A 21,389-nucleotide genomic window follows, 5' to 3' on the forward strand; every position below is an offset into this window, starting at 1 on the left:
TGAAGGCGTGTTATGGATGGCTTTACATGTGCAGATCTCTCAAATGTAATCTGATGTAGGTAGGCCTCCATCTCTGTGGTGGGCAAGAGGAAATATTTCAGAAATACACTGGGAGTGTCCTCCATCAGATTGTCTTTGCACAGCAAAAAAAAATAATTTCTGGTCTGGAAGGATAAATTCAATTCACTTCTACTTCATGTGCCAAATATACGTGCTTTTGGCATTGATGTCCTTAGACATATAAAGAACGTGATATGAGAGACACTAATAATGAACCCCTTTCTCCAAATATAGTCCAGCGTGGTAGATTTAGATATTCTTCCTCTGGGATCTAGCACTCTTCTGTTCCTAGGGTTCCTCTTTTGAATAATAATAACAACCACTTTTTTGGGTAAACCTTAAATAGGTTATAATATGCATTATCTCTTTTAACGCTTATGTCAAATTGTTATTGGGAATGAACTATTATTATCACTCACTACAACTTGAGTATATCTCAAAAATAATACGCTGAGTGAAAGAAGCCAGAGATACACAAAAAACTATAATACTGTATGATTCCACTATAGAAAATTCTAGAATAATCGAATCAGGTTGCTTTTCTGTGGGATGGGATGGGGCAGGCTGACTGAAAAAGGAGCATGAGGGAAATTTCTAGGCCAGTGAAAACGCTCTGTGTTTTTATTGTGGATTCGTCTAGACTCTCTGAATGATACACTTAAGATCTGACCACGTCATTCAATGTAAATTATGTCTAAATATTACAAATTATGATTTCTGTTGATAAAGATCGATGCAGAAGCAGAGCTCTAGGACTATGAAATGAGTTGTCCATCATTATGCAGCTGGAGGAGAGAGCTGTGCATCAACTCAGGTGACCCTAACTCTTAAGTCCAGGTTTTTGCAATCTAAAACAATTTCCAAGAAGGATAACATTTATATTACTCCAGGCACCTTCCTGGGAGTAGAGGTGGGTTTCTGAAAGGACGTGATCGGGTACTGGGAAGAGCAGGAAGCAGGGGGCCAGCACCACTGATACGCAGCGTGTAAATGGTTAATGGCTAGTGCTGGCATCATAAAGTGGTTCAGATTCCTACTCTGCGACTTAACTGTGCATATGATGTTGAGCCTTAAACCTGTCTGAGCTGCAGCTTCCTATGTAAAATGGGTTGTTGTGAGGCATACTTGTCATTCGTAGACTGTTAGTGAGTATCGATTATCAATAAATGTTTCCTATTATTATTCACAGTTTGGGTTAAAGGAAGGATAAATGTCCCTGGGGTAGTAACAGGTTTACTGTGTCGTGATATGTCTTACAGTGTGAAATCTTTGTCTCTGCTGTACCTTTCCAAGTGGCTGCATAATTAATTTATCATATTAGAGAAAAGTGCATATAAAGCTAAGATACAATCCCAGAATTTCTTTTTCTGACCTCCATGTTTTGGCAACAGGCATTGTTGAATAATTTAGAACTGTATGTATGTCATTCGCTGTGTGAATGATGTCATGTGTTTCTTAGTTTCAGTAGAAAATTCATTCCAAGTATAATTCACTTATAAATCTGCAATTCTATGAACTCTGGGTATGATTCACTGAAATATGTCTTAATGTTTGTAAATAATTGTAGAACTGGAAGGACTTATTTCTTGGAAGTAATTAGTATAATATGTAATTTAATGTGGGTGGACTTCCTTAAAACAGAATATCCATTTAAAAAGTGTTTGGGCATCACCCAAGGATTAAAAAGGAAAAAGAGTCTTATTATTATTATTTAGATACATGACAAACAGAATAAACTGCTTTAGTGGTAAGTTTGTTTTTCAGGTTCTGCTTCCATTATTACAGTGTATTGTACTATAAATATTAGATTATTATATATCAGAGCCCCCTTGAGCCTGTTCAGGTCACAAATCCTGCATGACTTGTAGGCTCATCCTAAAATGTAATATATTTTAGAGAAGCATTATCTGTTGAACAAAAAAGAAAAGGGAGTGACAATTTGGAGCCAACTAGGAAGTAAAGCACTTATATTTTTCCATGCAGAAATACTTTTGACTTCTTTGGATCAAGATACCTGACAACGGCTGTAGCTACTGTTCCTGTGGCACGAGGATATGAAGGAAGGCCTGAATGTCCAGGGTGATGGACAATGAGACAGTTCAGTCTATAATTCACAGCCAATATTTCCCATTTCGTAATATTAATCTCATGAGGTTGTTATGCATATTAAATCAGACAATACATGTATATATAGTGTCTGGTATTAAAAAAAGAAAGCGTACATAAATGGTAGCTCCCTGTTATACTTTCTCAACAAGACAGACAAAGAACAAGGGCGGAGGGAGCTGAAAGTTGCATAACACCCTAGAACTCTTTTCTGGGTGCCAGCCTGGGGGATGTTTTATGCTCCACGTTATCCATATCTCCACCATCCCCCCACTTCTTCGGAAACAGCCCGGGGCCAAGCAAAGGGCAAAAGGTAAAGATCAAAGCTCAGAAGGGAAGTAACTTTTGAATGGAACAGATGACTTGGCCTTCCCCCTGTTCCAAAACACTGTCTGTGTTCCGTGATCTAATCTGGGAGCAGGAAAGGAGAGCGAGCTTGTGGGTGCTGTGAAGGGAAAGCTCGAACTAAACAGGAAACTTATTGGGTTATTCAAGAACCAATACAGTTTAGCTAAAGGATGACACCTTCCAGTCGGGCTGCTCTGGCTTACACTCCTGATTCCTCCACAAATGGCTGCATGGAGTATTTCCTGACCTCTAAAATCTCTGTATCTGCAACTGCTAGTTGGGGCTAATAACACATAACTCACATACAGCAAGCCTTCGAGTATTGTCCTTTTGTTCAATGCCATTTCATTGATGAAGAAAAAAATTGATTCCTGGCAGAGGCCACCGTCGGGCGGGGGTTGGTTTGCATGTTCCCCCATGTCCGCTGGGTTTTCTCCCGGGTCTCCGGGTTCCTGCGGAGTGAGGGGAATCGGCGTGTCTGCATTGTCCCAGTCTGGGTGAGTGTGGCCGTGTGTGAGTGGCCCTGTGATGGAAGGCTGTCCTGTCCAGGGTGGGTCCTGTCTTGCCCCCTGAGCTGTTGGGATGGGCTCGGGCCACCTGTGACCCTGAACTGGAATACTGGGTTGGAAAATCATTATCTCACTTGCTTTTATTCATCTTTCTTAAATGTATGTATAGCTCGCATTAATTTCAATGTTTAATATGAGAAGTGTTTTGGGTCTTTATGTAGAAGTTCAGTTATGTTTCTGCGACCAGAAATATGTTGTAGGAACTTAACTCTTGTTTGTATCATCTCGCCTAGGGTAAAATTGGTTTCACTTAAAAGTACCAGTTTCTAAGAACCTATCAATGACAATAAGTGAGGATTTCATGTTTATTTGCTATAAATATTCAATTGGATAATACTTAACACTATTTAGAAATAGTCTAAAAGGCAATTTTGTCTAGGTAACAATATGAATCTCAAAGCAAACACCAGAAAATGTTTTAAGGCATATCTGCCTGCACTTACGGAAGAATCTAAACCACAGATCTTTTTGACTTGTTCAAAGGACAAAACATGGATATTAGTAGAACATTGGAACCCAGGTATTTATTTGGCAGAGACTAAAACCAGAGTTTTAATGAGCCTGGAGTAAACATCCTGAAAAATATCTCCAATCAATTTTGTGGTTCATGATGTTGTTGATAAACAAGTGCTAATATAGTAATATGGTTCACTAACTCTAAGTATGAAACTCAACAATTTTCTGTAGGCTGAAAGAGTACTTGAACTGTATCAATGTAAATAACAACTTTAAATATTGCATAATTTAAAACTCATTTAAAAAATCTTTGTATACCTTAAATTGTATCACTCTAAGGCAGAGTTTACCCCAGACCCCTTAAGGATAGGTCTCATAGTTCCCCCAGACCCAACCTACATTCCGTCTTCTACATATACTGCTAGACTTGTTTTGCTAATAATTTGTTTAGAATTTTTGCACTTATATTTATAAATGAAAATCATAACTATAAGTGCAAAAATTCTAAACAACTTTTCTTTCTGATTTTTTTGTCTGGTTTCATTATTAATGTTATAGTAGCTTCGTAGTATAAATTGGGGAAGCTTTTTCTTTGTCCGTTTTCTGAAATAGTTTAAGATTTGAATGATTGATTCTTTAAAAATTTGGTAGAATTCACTGATAAACTCTGGTCTGGTCTCTTCTTTGTGGGAAGAATATTAATCAGCATTTTGATCCCTTTAAGAGTTATAGGACTAGCCATGCTTCCCATTTCTACTTCGGTCAGTTTTACTAAGTTTATTTTTTTCCTAGCAATTTGTGCATTTCATTTGTCTTAAAATTTATCATCATGAATCTATCTAAATGTTATTTTATTATCTTTGAAATCTTTTGTATCTCTTATTCCTCTTTTATTTGGAATACTAATTTTCTGTTACCTCTTTTTATTTCATCAAATACTTTAGAGGATTGTCTAGGGTTTTTGTTTGTTTGTTTGTTTGTTTGTTTGTTTGTTTGTTTGTTTTTAGTCTTTTCTGTCCTACTTTTAGATTTTTCCCTTATGACAGATTTGGAATATTTCGATAATTCAAATTCTGATAAAATCATTACGAAGTTTATGAATTTAAAGTCCCCCAATATCTGTAGATTTTCCCAGATCGATAGCAATTCATTACTCATTCACGATAATCTAGCCTATGTCTCCATGTCACTTGAACCAATTATATTGTTACAGCTGTGGTTATTAGATTTTAGATCAGATATTAGATTTAGAACACAAGGGATAAAATTCCAGGTTTGCTGCTTACTTGAGGCAAGATATTTAAACTCTCTGAACCTAAATTTACCCATCTTTTTTATTGTTAAATTTTCTTATGGGTCTTGTTTATTATATATATATATAAAGTTGTATCTGTATGCTGATGCTCACCGTCAACCCTTCCTTACCTCTGTAAAAAGCAAAACAAACAGACAACAAAAACAAGCCCTCTTTGTTGACTGTTCAGTATCAAGGGAAGCTTCTAGAGGTTTAAAGGAAAAACCTGTGAGATTTTATTCTCCGGGCTCTGACATTCAGATCCAAGAAGCTTGCTTAGGCCTCTCCTCTGTCATCCTGACCTATTTCTTATAGTTCTTGGCAATTACTCTCCCCAGAGGGTTATAAGCAAGTCCAAGCTAAGTTTGGCGTTAGGAGAAAATCCAGTGCATCTGATGAGTCCAATAGGCATTAGTTCTGCGGAACACAATGTGTTTGTGAGTGCATCTGTGTGCTTGGGAGGGGGTAGAATTTGATGGGGGAAATTTGTTAGGCTGTTACCCCTGGGTTACGCAAATAAATGCAGTCAGACTTATAGTTTTAGTTCATACATAGTTCAGATGATAAACATGAAACAAGACTGTGCACATGGAAGTGCTTTAAATTGTAAAGCACTCTGGAAATAGCAGGTATTCATAACGTTGTCCAGTTTGATGGACCCTGATTTTTCAAAGTCCCCCTCGTCATTTCCTGTACCTGCAGATGCCTCTGTGATTGCTTTGGGTCTGCAGCATATCCGGGCCAGGGTGGAAAAAATGTCTCAGATCTGAGTTGATCTGCCCTTGGTAATGATATTTTGTTTACTTAATGTGGTTTCCTTTGGAAAAGCTTTACGACTCTGGGCTCCTGCCTCTGCAGAGTAACTACAAATTTACTGAGCCCCAAATTTGATTTGCACAGTGTTATTACCAAGCTACACCTGGAATAATAGAGGTTTACTTTACAGAGATACCTGTAAGGAGGAAGTGAGAGCAGTACTTCCTGCCTTTTGACATAAGACCTGTTCGCATATGATCTTCTGTCTAGGAAAGAGTAAAATAAATATTAGGACATCTTTTCTGCCCATTACTCACTTCCTGTCTTCAGATGTTAGGGTATAACTATTAAAATAGTTACTGTATATTCCCAAGGAAGAGAAATTATGATTATTTGTGGTGATGAGGAGCCCACTGGCAAATTGTTGAGGGATAGAGTCTGTAGACATCATTCATTAATCCATGTCCTGTCAGCACTTACTAATATCTGATGAACACACTTTAGACTATTTTTGTGTGTGTGTCAATTGAATGATAGTCCATGGCAATTCCCAGGATTTAGGTTTGTATACCTTTCCTCCCTGGCAGATTATAAAACTCTCAGAAGCAGGAACTTGAATGTTCAACTGATAATGTTCACTGTGCCATGGCTAGTCCCACACGGTGCACAGAGTAGGGGCTTAATTCATGTGCGATGAATGCATGAATGAAATGATGCTTTCAAGCTCTTATGATTTTGATAGTTCCTAGTATTAGGAAAGAGACTGGTATCCGTGCAATACATATTTTCATCTAAGTTTCATAACAATAATAGCAACAACATAATAATAAGGGTGAAATGTGGATACTAAGTACGTGCCAGACACTATTCTAAGGGCTTCTTATACATTTTAAAAAATTATTTAATCTTCATAACAATTCTGTGAGATACGTCCTGTTATTATCAGGTGAGGACCCTGAGGTACAGAGAGGTTGTATACTTTGCTCAAAGAAGCTCAGCTTGTTAAGTGGAAAATTTGGGATTCAAAATCAGATCCTCTGACTCTGGGGCTCCTTTAGTAAATGAATACATTGTATTGTTTCTTTAAGGAAGGCAGTTTTTCCTCATCTTATAAATGGGCATTCTAAGACTCAGATAGCTTAACAGACTGTCCCATTGTCACCTAACTAATATGTAGCTAATAAGCATCTAGTAATAAAGAAATGTCCAGCGTGCATTTATGTGGGACACGCCCTTGACCTGTGCTCACTGTATTGGAGTCTCTAGGTTAGGCACCTCAGTCAGCCATTACAGAAAGAACATAGAACATGACAGCTTAAAGGGATTGTAGAAACAATCTGTTCTGCCACAGAGTAGAAGAATCCTTTCCGCAGCGTGGCTGGGAAATAGCTCCTCCAGTTTCTGCTTGAATGTCACTAGCAATAGGGAACTCACTGCCTCACGGTGTGTTCTTATATTGAACCCAGGTACTTTGTATTCACTGATCATGGCTCCACTCTGCAGAGATACACAAAGTTTTTTAGGCTCTGTTTCTTAGGCTCCACGATCTTCTCTTGTATAGGTCAACTTTTAATAATGGTAACTGATCCTTATGACATTTACTAATGCCAAGTTCTTATGATTCTTTTTTACCTTTATTAACTCGTTTAATCCTCACAACAATACTATGAGATGGTGGAAGAAATAACACATAAAAAAATTAAGTAATTTGCCCAAAGCCCCAGAGGTGGGCGATAAAAGAGCTAGGAATTGGACCCCAGTAAACAGACTTCAGAGTCTATGCCATCCACTGCTGTGCTCTAATGTCTGTCATTTATGTTTTCTTCATTTATTGAACCTGTCGACAATCTGCTCACTCTCCTTGTCCTCGTTTAAACATTGTCTAACCTATCAGGGCTTCAGGTATGGGCTGATCAAGGTGCTAACGAGGGGAACTCTCTTCTTTTCTGAACACCATGCTTCTACCAGTACAGCCTAACATTCTATTACTTTATATGGCAACTACAGCCATGGACATCCCCAGAACTTTCCTTCACATGAAATGCTTATAATATTCCACAACGTAACATAAACGTAAAGTCACGTACATGTTACAGTGATTTTATTTTGAGTACGCAATGACAAAACTTTCTATCTTTTCTCTATTATATTTCATCTTTTTAGTTTCAGCCCATTTGAGACTTTTAAAATCTTAATTTTTTTAATCTAAGGCATTGAATGTCTTTCCCAGCAGCTACCTAGGAGCCTGAAGTAGTAAAAGCAACATCTTTCAGGCCTGTCATACTTTTGGTTCGTCTATCACCACCTTTAGGCTCTGAGAGAATGTGGACCAGGAGCCTAAAAACATCTGAGCAGTAGCTGCAGCTCCTTTTAACCAGGCTTGTCTTTTTACGTAAAGACAAACATTTATATTTTATCAGTTTATGAGATGCTCAAGATTCTTGGTGTATCTCTGTAGAGTCGAGCCATGATCAGTGAATACAAATCATAGGGATAAGGTTTGGGTTCCATATAAGAAAAGAAATATAAGAAAAACATTTCGGATAAAAAGGTCTTTTTAAAATCATGATATCTAAAATTTTTGTGGTCAGACAAACAGGATTCAGGCATGAACAGGTGGCCATGTGTAGAGGCAGCACCCAGGGCACAAGGACAGAGCATGGTAAAGTGACGAGGACTGGAAGCCTTGGAGCTGGACAGTTCAAACACCAGCTTGCCATTTGCTGCTGTGTGACGTTGAGCAAGTTGTTTCAGCAGCCCATGCCACACTCCCCTTGCTTGGAGAGTAGGCATAGTAATATTCAGAGAATAAAACAATATTTCTCTATGGCTCACATGCAAACCATGGTAGCCAATAGGTAATCAACTGAGATGCGGACAGGAGGTGGGCAGGAGCCAGATGGTGACTGGCTCTGTGTGAACTGGGACAGACCCAAGTCCTCTAGTGTGTGTGTCTTTCAGAGCAGTGCCCTATATTTGTCTATTTATCTAATTGTTCACTGGGATAGCTTGAATACTCAGAGCCCTGCTCATGGAAGGAACTCTTTAAACATTCGTTGATTTAATGGGTAACTAAACCAATCGCTGTACTTCTGGGTGGTTGTAAGACTCATAAGATGCGATACTTAGCATCTCTGGGGGCGGCGATCTTGCTTGGTCGAAAAATCGAGGCAAGTCACGTGGAATGAATGCACTATGTGAAATAGGATAATTTTGAAATAGTTATTTCTTGGAGAGTGAAGGTTACTCAGCAACTCATACGCAGTTTATTTTACTCCTGACTCCATATATCGAAACACAGCACCCTCACCCACGAGGTCCTTATGACCTCACGAGAACACCTTGGCCATTCTTCAAATGTCTTTTAAAATCCTGCTGTCAAAAATTCACCTGGCAGAATAATGGAAGAAAAATAAATAGTGGTAAGCGAATGAAAACAACTATTCTTTTAGACAACTCTTCCAAACCAAAGAACAAGTAATCTGAGTACATCTTCTCAACTGGCAGGCTTATTTTCATATCTGTCAGGTGTCTGTAGGGCTTGGGAAAAAGTAAGAAGACACAGGATGTGCAGGGCCTAAGAGTTCAGCACCCATTTTAACAGAGCCATTTGCTGGTGATGACGTAAATGGTAAGATGAGATCAGAAATACACACACACACACACACACATACACACACACACGCATTTAATGTCAGAAGAGGCAGCTTCCCATAGAATCACAGAATGTTTGAAAGGTAGGGACCCTATTTGCCTCTTTGACAGGCCAAGAAAATGACGTCTGGGTGGCCAAGTGACTTGCCCAGGGCTGAAGAGCTAGTTAGCCGCCGAGCTGGCAGCGCAGTCCAAGTCCCCAACTCCCAAGGCCAATTCTCTTTGCACCTCACCACTCAGCCTCCTGAAAGATTAGCTTTAGCTTCTGAGAGGCTTATATTACCTCCTCCATCATTTCTTGGTCTTTTGGAAACATTAATGATCTCCCTCTGCATCTTTCCTTTCTAAGATGGCCTAGGAAATGTCACTAAGGGAACGTTTTAGATTGCATTTTTGTCAGCAAATCCCACTGTCAACAACCTGTCACGAACTTGGAAGTTTTACCAAAGGTCCAAATCCTCAGGTTTCCTGCCTCCAGCTTTTCCCTGAATCACATTAGAAATTGTACATTTTGTGTTCACTTCGCCTATAGTAATGAAATATTTCTTTTCCTTCCTGTAATCTGGAGGTCTCTTTTTTGTTGTTTTTGTTGATATTTTTAAGAAGAATCCTTGCACAGAGCAGAGGGACTTTCTGGCTCCTCGGAAACCAGCCTGGTGGGAGAGTTGATTGGATTTGCCTAAAGCATTTCCTCATTAGTAGCCTGTGTGTGCTTTTCCTTTCAAATGTCATCTGGCTGCCCCAACAAAGATTTAATTGTAACTTGAGGCTTTCGCAAACTTGGGCATTACTGAGTGTTCTTTTGAAATTTTCACAACTGCCTGTCCTTCAAATGAACAACTGGAAACATATTGAAAGTAACTTGGTGTATTATTGGTTTGAACACCACTTCTTCCTGCTCTCCTCCCCACCCTCCTTTTTTTTTTTTTTTGCAACTGAAGATTGGAATTTTAATTGCTCAACCACAGTTTTTAATTTATGATGCCCAGAAAGGGCATGAGTTATTAATTAGTTCTGATTATGAGGCGCACTGAACCTGGACCTGGCTGTTTCTTGAATCGTTTCAACAGCTCTTTGCCTGAAATTACTGTCTGGATGCACGTGGAGGTGTAATTATGCAGACGCTAGCTGTTCATTTCTGCCAGGTTAAACCCTCTATTATGAACACATATTATGGTGTCTTAAAAGGCATTTATTGAAATGCCATAGTGTAATAGTTCAGGCTCACAAAATCAATCTCTCTTATGTTACAGGCAATAGCCTCTTAATTGGATGTTTTCTCCCAGTACATAAAAATGTTGGCTTAAATATGCGCGCATATACACACGCACACACCCTTAATTTTTTTTTAAGTGTGAGAAACAGTTTGCTTCATGGTTAAAAGTAGGTCTCTGGAGCCAGGTTGCCTGGATTTGACTCCCGTACGTGCTACTTTCTAGCTCTGTATCTTGGGCATACAATATAACCTCTCGCTTATTGCAGTGTCTGCTAAAATGGGGGTGATTACAATGTCTGTATCATAAGGTTGTTCTGAGATTCAAATGAGTTAATACACAAGAAACACTTATCGAAGTTCATGGGACCTAGTCATTGTGATTTTTTTCTGATTGCTCCAACACATTTACTTGTATTTATGCGTTATAAAGTCTAGTGTGTTAAGCTGATGGAATTAGGGAGGTCTCCCTATGGCAAAAGCTGAGAGCTGAGCCCTAATATCTATTCTCTTCTTCCACAGTAACAGTTTCCCCTACCCATCCAGTTCTAAGCTGGGCTGGCACAGGGTTGTCCAGAGTTAAGAATAAATTTCTTTTCCATCTAGAAGTGGAACTACATTCTGCCCAGTGGAAGCAGATATAGTGTGTCAACTTCTGAAAAGTGGCTTTAAAGCGTATCTTGCTTAGGAGCAACAATGATAATTTTTCTTAGTCTCTATTATTTCCTTGAAATTGAAAAACTTGTTTTCTGGGGTGTCGGAGATCTCAAGACTCATTTAAGGATTTTGCCGAGGCTTCCTCACAATGCTGGTAAAAGGGAGAGGTGATCTTTAAACTCTCAAAAGAAACAAAGGTTCTAGGGAAAACATAAGCCATTTAGCCCACCTGAGGTACAAAGCAGGACTACTTTATTTCTGTTGTCTTGATGGTTCAGCAAAATCAAGACAGGATTCTTGAACTTGTGAGTTGGTCTGTTTCCATCTGGAACATTCTCAACCTCTGTCGCTTTCTTTCTACCCTGTCCTTCGGGGCTCCAGTTAAACATACACTAGACCTCATTCCATCCGTCATATCTCTTAATCTCTATTCCCTATTTTCCATTTTTTATTTCTTGTATCTTGGTGCTACATTCTGTATGATTTCTTCTGATCTACAATTTACTCACTAATTCTTCTGAAATGATTATCGAAGTTTTAATTTTGGTTATATTACTACTACTACTATTACCATTACTACTGGATGTTCTATTTGATTATTTTACCTATCTGTTAGGTTGCTTTTTAAAAAATAATCTCTAGAAGATTCTCCCAAGCTTTTATTTGTTTCTTTACACATAGTAAGCATACTTGTTGCTTTGTAGTCTTCTGTGTGGGACTCTCACAGCTATCAGTGATTTTCATTGGTTCTTGTTCATGGTAGCTTGTTTCCTTGGGTTCGACATTTTCTGAGATTTTATGCTGCTCGTTGCCCTTGAAAATGATTCATAGGGACTTTTTGAAGCCTAGGATGAAACTGCCTTCCTTTAGAAATTATTTGCATCGGATTCTGCCAGACCCATAGAAACTTATCTGAACCTCCTTAAACCAACTTTAAGATTTAACACAAGATTTCATGTCATCTTCTCACTTCCCTTCCTCCCTTTTTAGGCTTAAACATCTTTTAATGAGACCATTTCTTATCATGACTCATGGAAAGAACAGTCCTCAGAACATAAAATTTGACTGATGAATTTTGGCCGAATGAATGAATCTTTAAGTTATCATACCTACCCTGTTAACTTATTTTCTCTGTCTTTATTTTTAGTTGTTCAGTTAGAAAGATTACTCTGTACTGAATAGCATTTCCAATGAGGTGCCCTTTCTTCAAGGCATTACTATGTCTTCTCTCCTTTGTAATTTTCCCAAGTTCTATGCCACACAGGAAGTGGCTACTTCGTTAATAATTGCTTCTAGGCTAAGACCTGCTCTGGTTCCCATGCCTCTGCCCATGAATGGATCAAGCTATACATTTCTGGGATTTCTCATACCTTGTCTGGATATTTTGAGCATTTCTCAGGTTATCTCCGGCAGTAACCTCCGATGACCTTGTGGATCTACCTCAATATTTTTTTCCTCTAGTATACCCAATCTGACTTTTTGGAAGTTCTCTCTAAAGCCGACCTCTGATTCTGCCATTCTCTTGCTTGTAGACCACCATGGCTATCACCACTGCCTACAGAATAAAGTCCAGAACTATTAGCTTCTCCTTTTACATCCTTCATCTAGGTGGGGTGGCCAGATTTCATGAAAGAATATGATCTCTGGAAAAATCAAACCCCAGCTCCACCACTTACCAGCCACATGACTCCACATAAGCTAACTTCTGAGCCTTGATGTGCTAATGTGTAAAATAATATTAGTCTTGCAAGGATAACCTGTGTGAAGCTCCTGTTGTCCACCAGAATTAAAGTCACTCTGTAAGACTTTTTGTAGCAGGGTCTGCAAGGGATAGCAATGTATTATTTTATTGTTTGTGGCTACATAGATACTAGATAAATGAAAGATCCATTACCCATTTCCTCCCTGGACTTAGTTTTCTTATATATAGAGACTTTAAATGGTTATTTTGAAGCTTAATGTAGAAAGCTGTGTAAAGCACCTGGTTCCATACTTGGCACGTCATTAGGTATACGATAAATGTTCCTTCTTTTATCCCCCTTCCAAATTGAGGTCCAACTTCTCTTGCCTACAGAATTGTGCTAAAAAGTATAAACCAGAGTACCTTATATAAAAGAAGGGTTGTTGTTGTTATCTCTACTTTTTTAAGTTCTAGCTACCCTTTAAGGCCAAGTTCAAATGCTACCTATTCCATGAAGCATCCCTGGATTCTCACTGTATAACACTCATCCCCTACTCCAGCCAGAAAGATAATTATGCAATTAAAGAAGAATCTTCAAACAATCTCAGCTGATACTTGAATTTCTTCTATACCAATAAGTATAATTCTACGATATAACAAAGCTAAGCAGTGTTCCAGCTTCTTACTAAAACATTTCAGAGATGAAAAATTCAGTGTCTTTAAAATAGGTCTACTTCAGCTTTGGAGCTTAAATCAATCTGTCCCCCTAAATTTTCTTCATTTGTTTTGGGTATGTCTGTTTTCCTCTTTAAATATATTACCCAGAAATAAACAGTATTCCTTAAAAAACAATGGCCAAGAATAACCTTTTCCTTCTGTAACTATAACCTGTGCTAACAAGTTTTCAGCAGCCATGGAGCTATTTTCTCCTAATTGCACTGATGTTCATTTAAGACTCTGAAATCTTATTTTCAAATGCATGTTGGTGCTAAATGACATCTCCTCTGTCTTGAATTAATATGGCTGTTTTTGATAACTATGATTGGTTCTGCAAATATAGATCCACATTGAATGCCTCTGGGTGTGTTTGGTCTGCTTATTTGTTTTGAGCTAATCTTTCACTTGTGTGCCTTGATCCGTTTTTCTCATGAGTTCCTCTACGGAACTTTATTCTTCTATAAAACTAGCTCATTCCCCTTTGTGTTATAGTTTATATACTAGTCTTATGTTGCTATGTCATAGGTGGGTGCCCTGGAAGCAGAGCCTCTGTCTGGAGGATTGGGCAGCAAGCCTACTGCCTCCCAGTTATAATGGCTCCTTTGGGGCTAAGATCAGTTCTCCAGAGCAGTGGTGCAGCTGTGAGTTGTTCTCAGCCAACACACGACAGTTAAGATATAGGCACCTTGCTGATAAAAGGGATCTGATGGGACATCAACGGCATCCAGTACAGTCACCCATGGTTTTGTAATTTTGAGTATGGAAACGATGTGTTTTCCATTTCTGCACTCTCCATAAACCTGGCTCCATGTCTTGCACAGTGAAGGCACTAGTTTGTGGAATCGAATCATCAAAGATCTAGCGGCAATGCCCCCTCGTTTGCACCCATTCCAATCCACTGCCATTTGTAATAACAGATACCTGTAAAGGACTTAGCCAAGTCCTTCCCCAAGCAGCAGAATTCTCCCCCAAGTCCTCCTCTCCCCAGACTGAGTGATGGAAGGATATGAAAGTTGATATTGCATGTTCCAAGAATCTAGTCGCCCTGTCAATTTAGAAGCTGTCTAAGAACCAAATGCTTAAATTTAGAATATGCTAATAACTTCTTAAGACCAAGCAGATATATCAGAGAGCAGAATTTGTCTGTTCCACTCAACTCTTAAAGTATTTTTGTTTCTTTAAATTTCATAAAGTAATATATGCATATGGTAAATATGAAAATGGTTTAAAAAGGTAATAAATGAATAGTAAAGATCTATTTCTCCATTATCTTGACTTTTATTTCCACTCCCCAGAGCTAACTACTGTTAACATTTTCTTGCGTTTGTATCCAGAAATAGCCGTAGATATACAAGCATATATATTTACCATTTTATACACAAAAAGATTACACTATATGTTCTGCTCTCTACTTTTTTAAAATTAATGATAGACCTTACAGGTCTTTCTACATCAACACGTCTATATCTACTTTTTAAAATGATTATATTGATGTCTTACAATTTATTAAATCTGTCCTTTTTTTAGTGGACATTTCAGTTGTCCCTAGTTTTCAGCTCTTAGATATAATCTTTTTGCTATTACAGATTTTTATGATTACAAAATAAGTGTTCTATGTATTTCTTTTCATATAGTTCTTAGCCCTATTAAATCGAAAAGTCTGTCCTTATTTCTCAACAGAAAAATGACATGGATAATGAATGTGGCTACCAGATTCCCTACAACCAAACTGAATAATTGTGTCTTTTACCCTAAGTTATGCTTTCTCGTTCTCTGTCCGTTTCTTTCTCAGCCTCTTTCTCAAAATGCAACTTATAATCGGAAAAGATAGACGTTGTCCTGATTGATAAAAACAGGCAATAATTTTCAAGTTCAGGTCATCATAATAGCAAATTTTAAAATCTAGGTATATCATTTAAATAACAGGATAACTATTATGAGAGGAGCAAAAATTCTGAATCTTTTTCAGAATTTAAGAGCTTTGTTATTAAGAGCTTGTCTAATGTGAATTTCAAACAAAAAAATGCAATCAGATTTTCCAGATGTACTTAAAAGAGCTTATTGTTGTCGTTTTTGTTTTTTTCTTGCAGTGAAGTATATGCGAGAGGCCACACCCTACGTGAAGAAAGGTTCCCCAGTGTCCGAGATTGGGTGGGAAACGCCTCCCCCCGAATCCCCTCGGTTAGGGAGCAGCTCCTCAGACCCTCTGTCACCGTCGTCACAGTCTTTCTCCTTCCATAGAGACCGGAAGAGCATCCCCCTCAAAATGTGCTACGTCACACGGAGCATGGCCTTGGCCGACACCGAGAACAGGTAAAGAGGGCCGAAGAGCTTTGTATCTCAGCAGCACTTTGGCCGCAGTGGTTTGAAGGGGACTATTGCCAGGGCTGTGCCTTTGTCTTTAAAACACTCAGCGGTATCCAAAGAATAGCCTGTGTGGGTTCAAGCCAAGCCTCCCTCCCTCTCTTCTTCCATTTTTCTCCTTCCTTTCTTTTAACCTTGTGAAGAATCTGTACACTGAGCTCTGGTTCTGGCAAGAGATGAAGAATTGGAATCGTAATCCTAAGTGTCTTCCCTGGGTCTGCCATTACCAGTTTATGTGACTTTAATGTGCAAATTTCTCGAACCACTAAACCTCCATTTTGTCATCTATAAAATGGGAATAATTGAGATACATACCTCATTCTGTTATGGGGATTAGAGGAGGAACTCTGTGTGAAGTGCTTAGCATAGGAAAACCTTCCACGACTATAAGCTATACTAAGATTTCTTATTAATGTTAGCTAGCAGTAAGCAAATCAGTCCCTCTGGGCCTCAGTGCCCTCGACTCTGTATTTGGAAGGTTAGATGGGAGGATATTTAAAGCTATTTTCTCCCTCAAACTTCTTTTTGTGCTCCAGTCCAAGCCTGGGGTGCTTTTCCCAAAGTCAGGACATGACGTCGTGTGTCAGTATAGATATGTCACCCAGTCCACGAAGATTATAAGGAGTCCAGCCAAGATGAGCAAATATTTGAGGGGTGTCCCTCTTCCTCCCAGAAATCTTACTTTAACTTGTCTGAACAGAAAACACATTTCTTGGAGGAAAACTAGAGATAAGTAGAGAAGAGAGAAGGGAGCTGAGCCAGCAAATGAGGAATCTTGGTGACCTTTGCATCCATATTCGGATGCTAAAAATAGGAACAACTCCACTAGCTCGTATTTATAACATGTGTGGGGCAGCTGCAACCCACCCCAGTAGGAAGTATTTGGCTAGATTCAGGAGTTGCCGAGGGGGAAAGGCCAAAACGAATAAGGCCAGGACAAAATTTTCCTCCTTGGCTCACGGCTCAATGCTTTTTTTTGTTCTCTTCCCAATAAGCTCACCCTAAGGAAGCTGCTGGCCCTTCTGACTCCAGCCAGCTGCAGGATTTACCCCACTCCCCTCACCCCTCCCATGTCAGTTACAGCTTCCTGGGGATCAGAGATCGGCAGCTTCTATGAGAGAGCCAGGGGGTATCAGCAAAAGATGAGTCAGAGTGGGCCAACAGGGAAGGAGGCAGAATTCTTAGATAATCCACTCCCATCTGTTCTCTCCCCTCCCCCCCCCACCTCCATTTCTGCTGCTTTTCTGGGCCTACAGTTGATGTCTTGATTACTCTGAATTTCCTCTCCCTTGGCCTCTTACCCACCCAAGCAAATATGTCCTTCCTCCTAAGTCTGATGTCTGAGGTTTCAGACTTGATGAATTCGTCATTTATCAAGTGACGGCCTTGTGCTGGGCATTATGCTAATTAACTCAGACCAGAGACTGCAAAGTGGCAGCATACAGTTGTACCCAGTTCACAGATATGTTTTTTAAATGGTCTAGCTAGTGTTTTAAAGAAATTTGAATTCATGGCCACATTGAATAGTGGGGAAATTTTACATTAAAGATCTGGGTTTCTGCTTTTCTTGAAAAAATTAGAAGATCTGGTGATATCAGGCCCACGTTGCTACAGGTAGGGCTCCGGAGTCCAGTAAAGGCTTCTCCTGTGACAAGGAAATGAACTTTCGCCATCACTCCTATTGCCTTACACTTAGGGGATTTAATTAATTACCCACCTGGTCCTTCACACTTTCTGCCTAGTCCTTGAATCTATAACCCTGATTAATCCTTTTAACAGCCCTCTGAGTTTCTGTCATTGTCCCCAATCTATAGAGAAAAAACTGAGGCTCCGTGCTTATATAAATTTCAAATATCATGTAGGTAAAGTACGATATCTCTGAATTTCAAACTCATGCTTGTAGAGTGGGTGACAGTATCAGTTTACCATTACCAGAAAAATATAGAGACTAGAAAACCTGAGATACTGTAGAAATGATTAATGCCCTGGTGGAGAGTTTAAGTAATGATTCCAGCGGTGGGCTTACCTGTTATAACATTTCTCCCAAGGCATTTAATTACATTTTAAAGAATATTTTGGGAGTCATCAGGTCTTAGTTCAAATACTGGAAACTATTCTGTCAAGCTACTAGAGGAAATGCATTTTTAAACTTTTTATCAGTGCTCTTCAAGTCCACTAGTGATGAGTGTGTTTAGGGCCTCCCAGGTGGCAAGGGACAGCCTGTCCTGCTGGGGTATGTGAACCAGCTCTGCAGGACTGAAATGATACTCCTGCTAAGCCAGAACGTCCAGGAGGGGACCTCAGTCCATACAGATCCCGAACTGCTGATAATAATATTAACCTTTCCTGATGTATACACACATCAAATCACTACAATGTACACTTTAAATATCTTACAGTTTTGTCAATATACCTAATAAAACTTAAAAAAAAAAAAAAAAGATTAGGGCCTTAGGTGGGTCTTGATCCTAGTTGAGGAAGAGATGAAGAGAAGAAGAAAAAGATTTTCTGGAACTGCAGTGACATGCTGGGCATAGGGTAATGTACCAGTCACAATGTGGGCTCTGTGCTGAATACGAGGCGCCCCTAACACAGAGTGCTTTTAGATGACGAAAAATATAGGAATAGGCAAAGCGTGCAAGGCAAACGCAAATTAACAGCAACAACAAAAAGCATCTCTTTTGATCCTGATATATGACAGGGTAAAATACAGACTGAAAAAGCACAAAATAAGACAAGGAAGGGCTGATTTATGCGAAAAGCCAGAGTTCACAAGGAACATTCAACAGTTGTGAATGCGCATCAGATAACATAGCAGCGACACTTAGAGCAGAACCTGCAGGAGATGCAAGAAGAAATAGAAACATACTAATATTAGGTAATTTAACATACTACTGGCGGTCCAAGGACAGGGCAAGTGGACAAAAAGTAAATAAAGATATAAAAGACTCACATAAACAACATAAATAATAAGGGAGATCTTGATACATCACAAACTTAGTTCCCCGGTAATAGAGAATACACTTTCTTTTCAAGTCCACATAGAACACTCACAAAATTAACCATAGATTAGGTCACAAAAAAATACAATAAATTCCATAAGGTAGAAATAATACAAAAGCAATCCTCTGATGATAGTGGAGTAAAACTAGGAAGTCCATAATAAAACCCAAGCATAGAAACTGAAATTGTAGCATTTCTAAACAATAATATAATAATGAAAATAATGTACATATTAAATACGAAAGAGAAAGAAGGAAAAAGAGAGAGCACCGACTCTGGAGTCAGCTGGACCCACAATGGAATCTTAGTTTCGCCATCGATGTATAAGTTAGAGCAAGTATCTCATTTAATCCAAATACCTAGGAGTAGGTACTCTGATCTCTATTTTATAAACTTAGTTCAGAGAAGAGAATTGAAGCAAACCATAGATCTGGGATTCAAGCCCAGGCCTAACTGACACCAGGCCAAATTTCTTTTCTTTTTTTTTTAGGCGAAGCAACCCTTGGTTGACCTTGTCAGCTTACAAGCCTTCATTTTTTTTTTTTTTTTTTTTTTATTTCTTACGCTTACAGCAATTGGTCTTCCTAGGTGGTCTCCCATCCAAGTACCAACCAGGCTTGACCCTGCTTTGCTTTCGAGATCAGACGGCATAGGGCTTGTTCGCCAAGCCCAATTTCTTAATCATGACACCCGATTGCCTCATATTCTAGCACCTGGCAGAACAGCTCACCCGAACTGTGAGCACCATGGCCAGGAGTTAATGGTCTCCTAGATACTAAGACCTGAGAACCGATGACAAATGTCACAGCATCTTGGGGCTAATCCCCTCAGTTGGTGACACACAGCTACTTACAGTTTGCATTAAAAACTCTATAATGTTCAATTTCTCAAATAGAAACAGCCATAGAACAGCAGGCAGGATTGCTGCTCTTTCTGTGAAAAAGGTCACCCAGCAGGCATTGAATCCACAACAGTATGTCACTGCTAGTGGTTTTCAATGATTACAACATTTTTAAAATTCTACCTCTTAAATATCTCTTGTTTTTCATATTCGTCTCTTCCTCTTCACAGCCACTGCCCTTGTCCAAGCCACATCGTCAGTCCTCCAGACTCTCTGGACGTATTTCCTACCAGGTGCTTTATTTCTTTCTAGTTTGCTCCTTCCCCACTCCCTTACCATATACCCTATATCCAGCTAGCCAAGGGAGCATAAAACACTCAAAACTTAGCCATTTGGTCAAAATGACTCCCTGTCACCTTCACTAATATCAAAACTCATCAGTACTGCATAAAAACCAGTAAGATTTTGGATCTTTCCTTAACTCTCCGGCTCCTCTGTGCCTCCTCCTCAAGGCTCCAGCAACCCTTAATCAATTTGTGCACGACCCTCACTTGCCTTCCTGACAACTTCATTGTCACCCTTTAAGCCTCAGCACAGGTGTAGCACAGGTCTCACTATATCTTGTGCACAGATTCGTCCATGATAGCACCCTTTACAACGACTTGCAATTTTTTTCCTTATGTGACTACTCAGTTCTTAAAATCATAAGACCCTCAAGGTCTAGGGCATCCCATGTTTTCATTTTAATATCCAGCTTTCTAGAACATTACTTGATACAAAGCAGACATTCAAAAATATATGATACGTTAATAAATGAAAAGTAACATATTGATCTGTTCACTTTCGGTATTCTTACCTTTTCAAAAACTTGTCTTAAGAAATCTGTCACTAAGTAATCTTGGGAATAAGATAATAAATAAAAACACAGTTCTGTCTTGCCAGGATGAGCAAACTTAAACCAGGCCTAATAACCAAGCTTATGAATGGGGGAAAGTAGATGGACCAATATAGGTGATGTATGAAACTTTCAACATGACTATGCATGGTTAAATTATGGAGTTATGTACACAATCTTTCGTGAAAAATAGTGCACATCTCTATGGTGCACAAGTGAAAAATTCACAGAAGACACTGTTGTGGTTTCAAATGGAAAAGTTCTACTCAGCACACTATGATTCAGAGGGGTATGATCTCATCAGTCCTATAGGACACATGGATATGTTCCCACAAAGTGCCCTAGTGATGTCATCACAACCCAGCACCCAATCTCCAGCCACAGGAATAAGAAACACGATTAGTGGTCTAGTGACATTGGATCCATCTCTAAGGAGTGGACTCATATTAACCAAACAAGCCAGAATTCAGAATTCAGGGCAGTGCATTGTCAAACAGATGTAAATGCTCCTCTCATTATTGCCAGACTGTATCAGAAGACAAGAAAAAATATAAGCAGAACACCAGAACACTAAGAAACAATAGCAATGATGACCTTCAAGGCAGCCTAAGCAATACATTCTTTCCATGTAGGCTAGCTGTGTGACAAATTAAATTGTCATCAAAGTCATCAATACGAAAGATGCTAATAGACCCTAAGAAGTATATTTTAGACAAGGATGCTGGAAGCCTTCCCTTCCTGGATCAGGAGAGCCTTGCCAAGGTGGCTTTTATGT

At 39.1% G+C, this 21,389-nt stretch overlaps 1 protein-coding gene across 1 annotated transcript in view; it reads left to right on the top strand.

Annotated features, from left to right (window-relative positions):
• SNTB1 (syntrophin beta 1) overlaps positions 1-21,389 on the top strand; it is a gene marked incomplete at its 5' end in the record, with an annotated part of 199,453 nt that overhangs the window by 80,213 nt on the left and 97,851 nt on the right. Inside the window, one exon of the mRNA XM_015592951.2 lies at positions 15,602-15,824. Within this exon, the coding sequence (XP_015448437.1) occupies positions 15,602-15,824 (223 nt within the window). The remainder of the gene's footprint in view (positions 1-15,601; positions 15,825-21,389) is intronic.

The sequence above is a fragment of the Pteropus alecto genome, unplaced genomic scaffold (assembly GCF_000325575.1).
Source record: "Pteropus alecto unplaced genomic scaffold, ASM32557v1 scaffold164, whole genome shotgun sequence".
Lineage (NCBI taxonomy): Eukaryota > Metazoa > Chordata > Mammalia > Chiroptera > Pteropodidae > Pteropus > Pteropus alecto.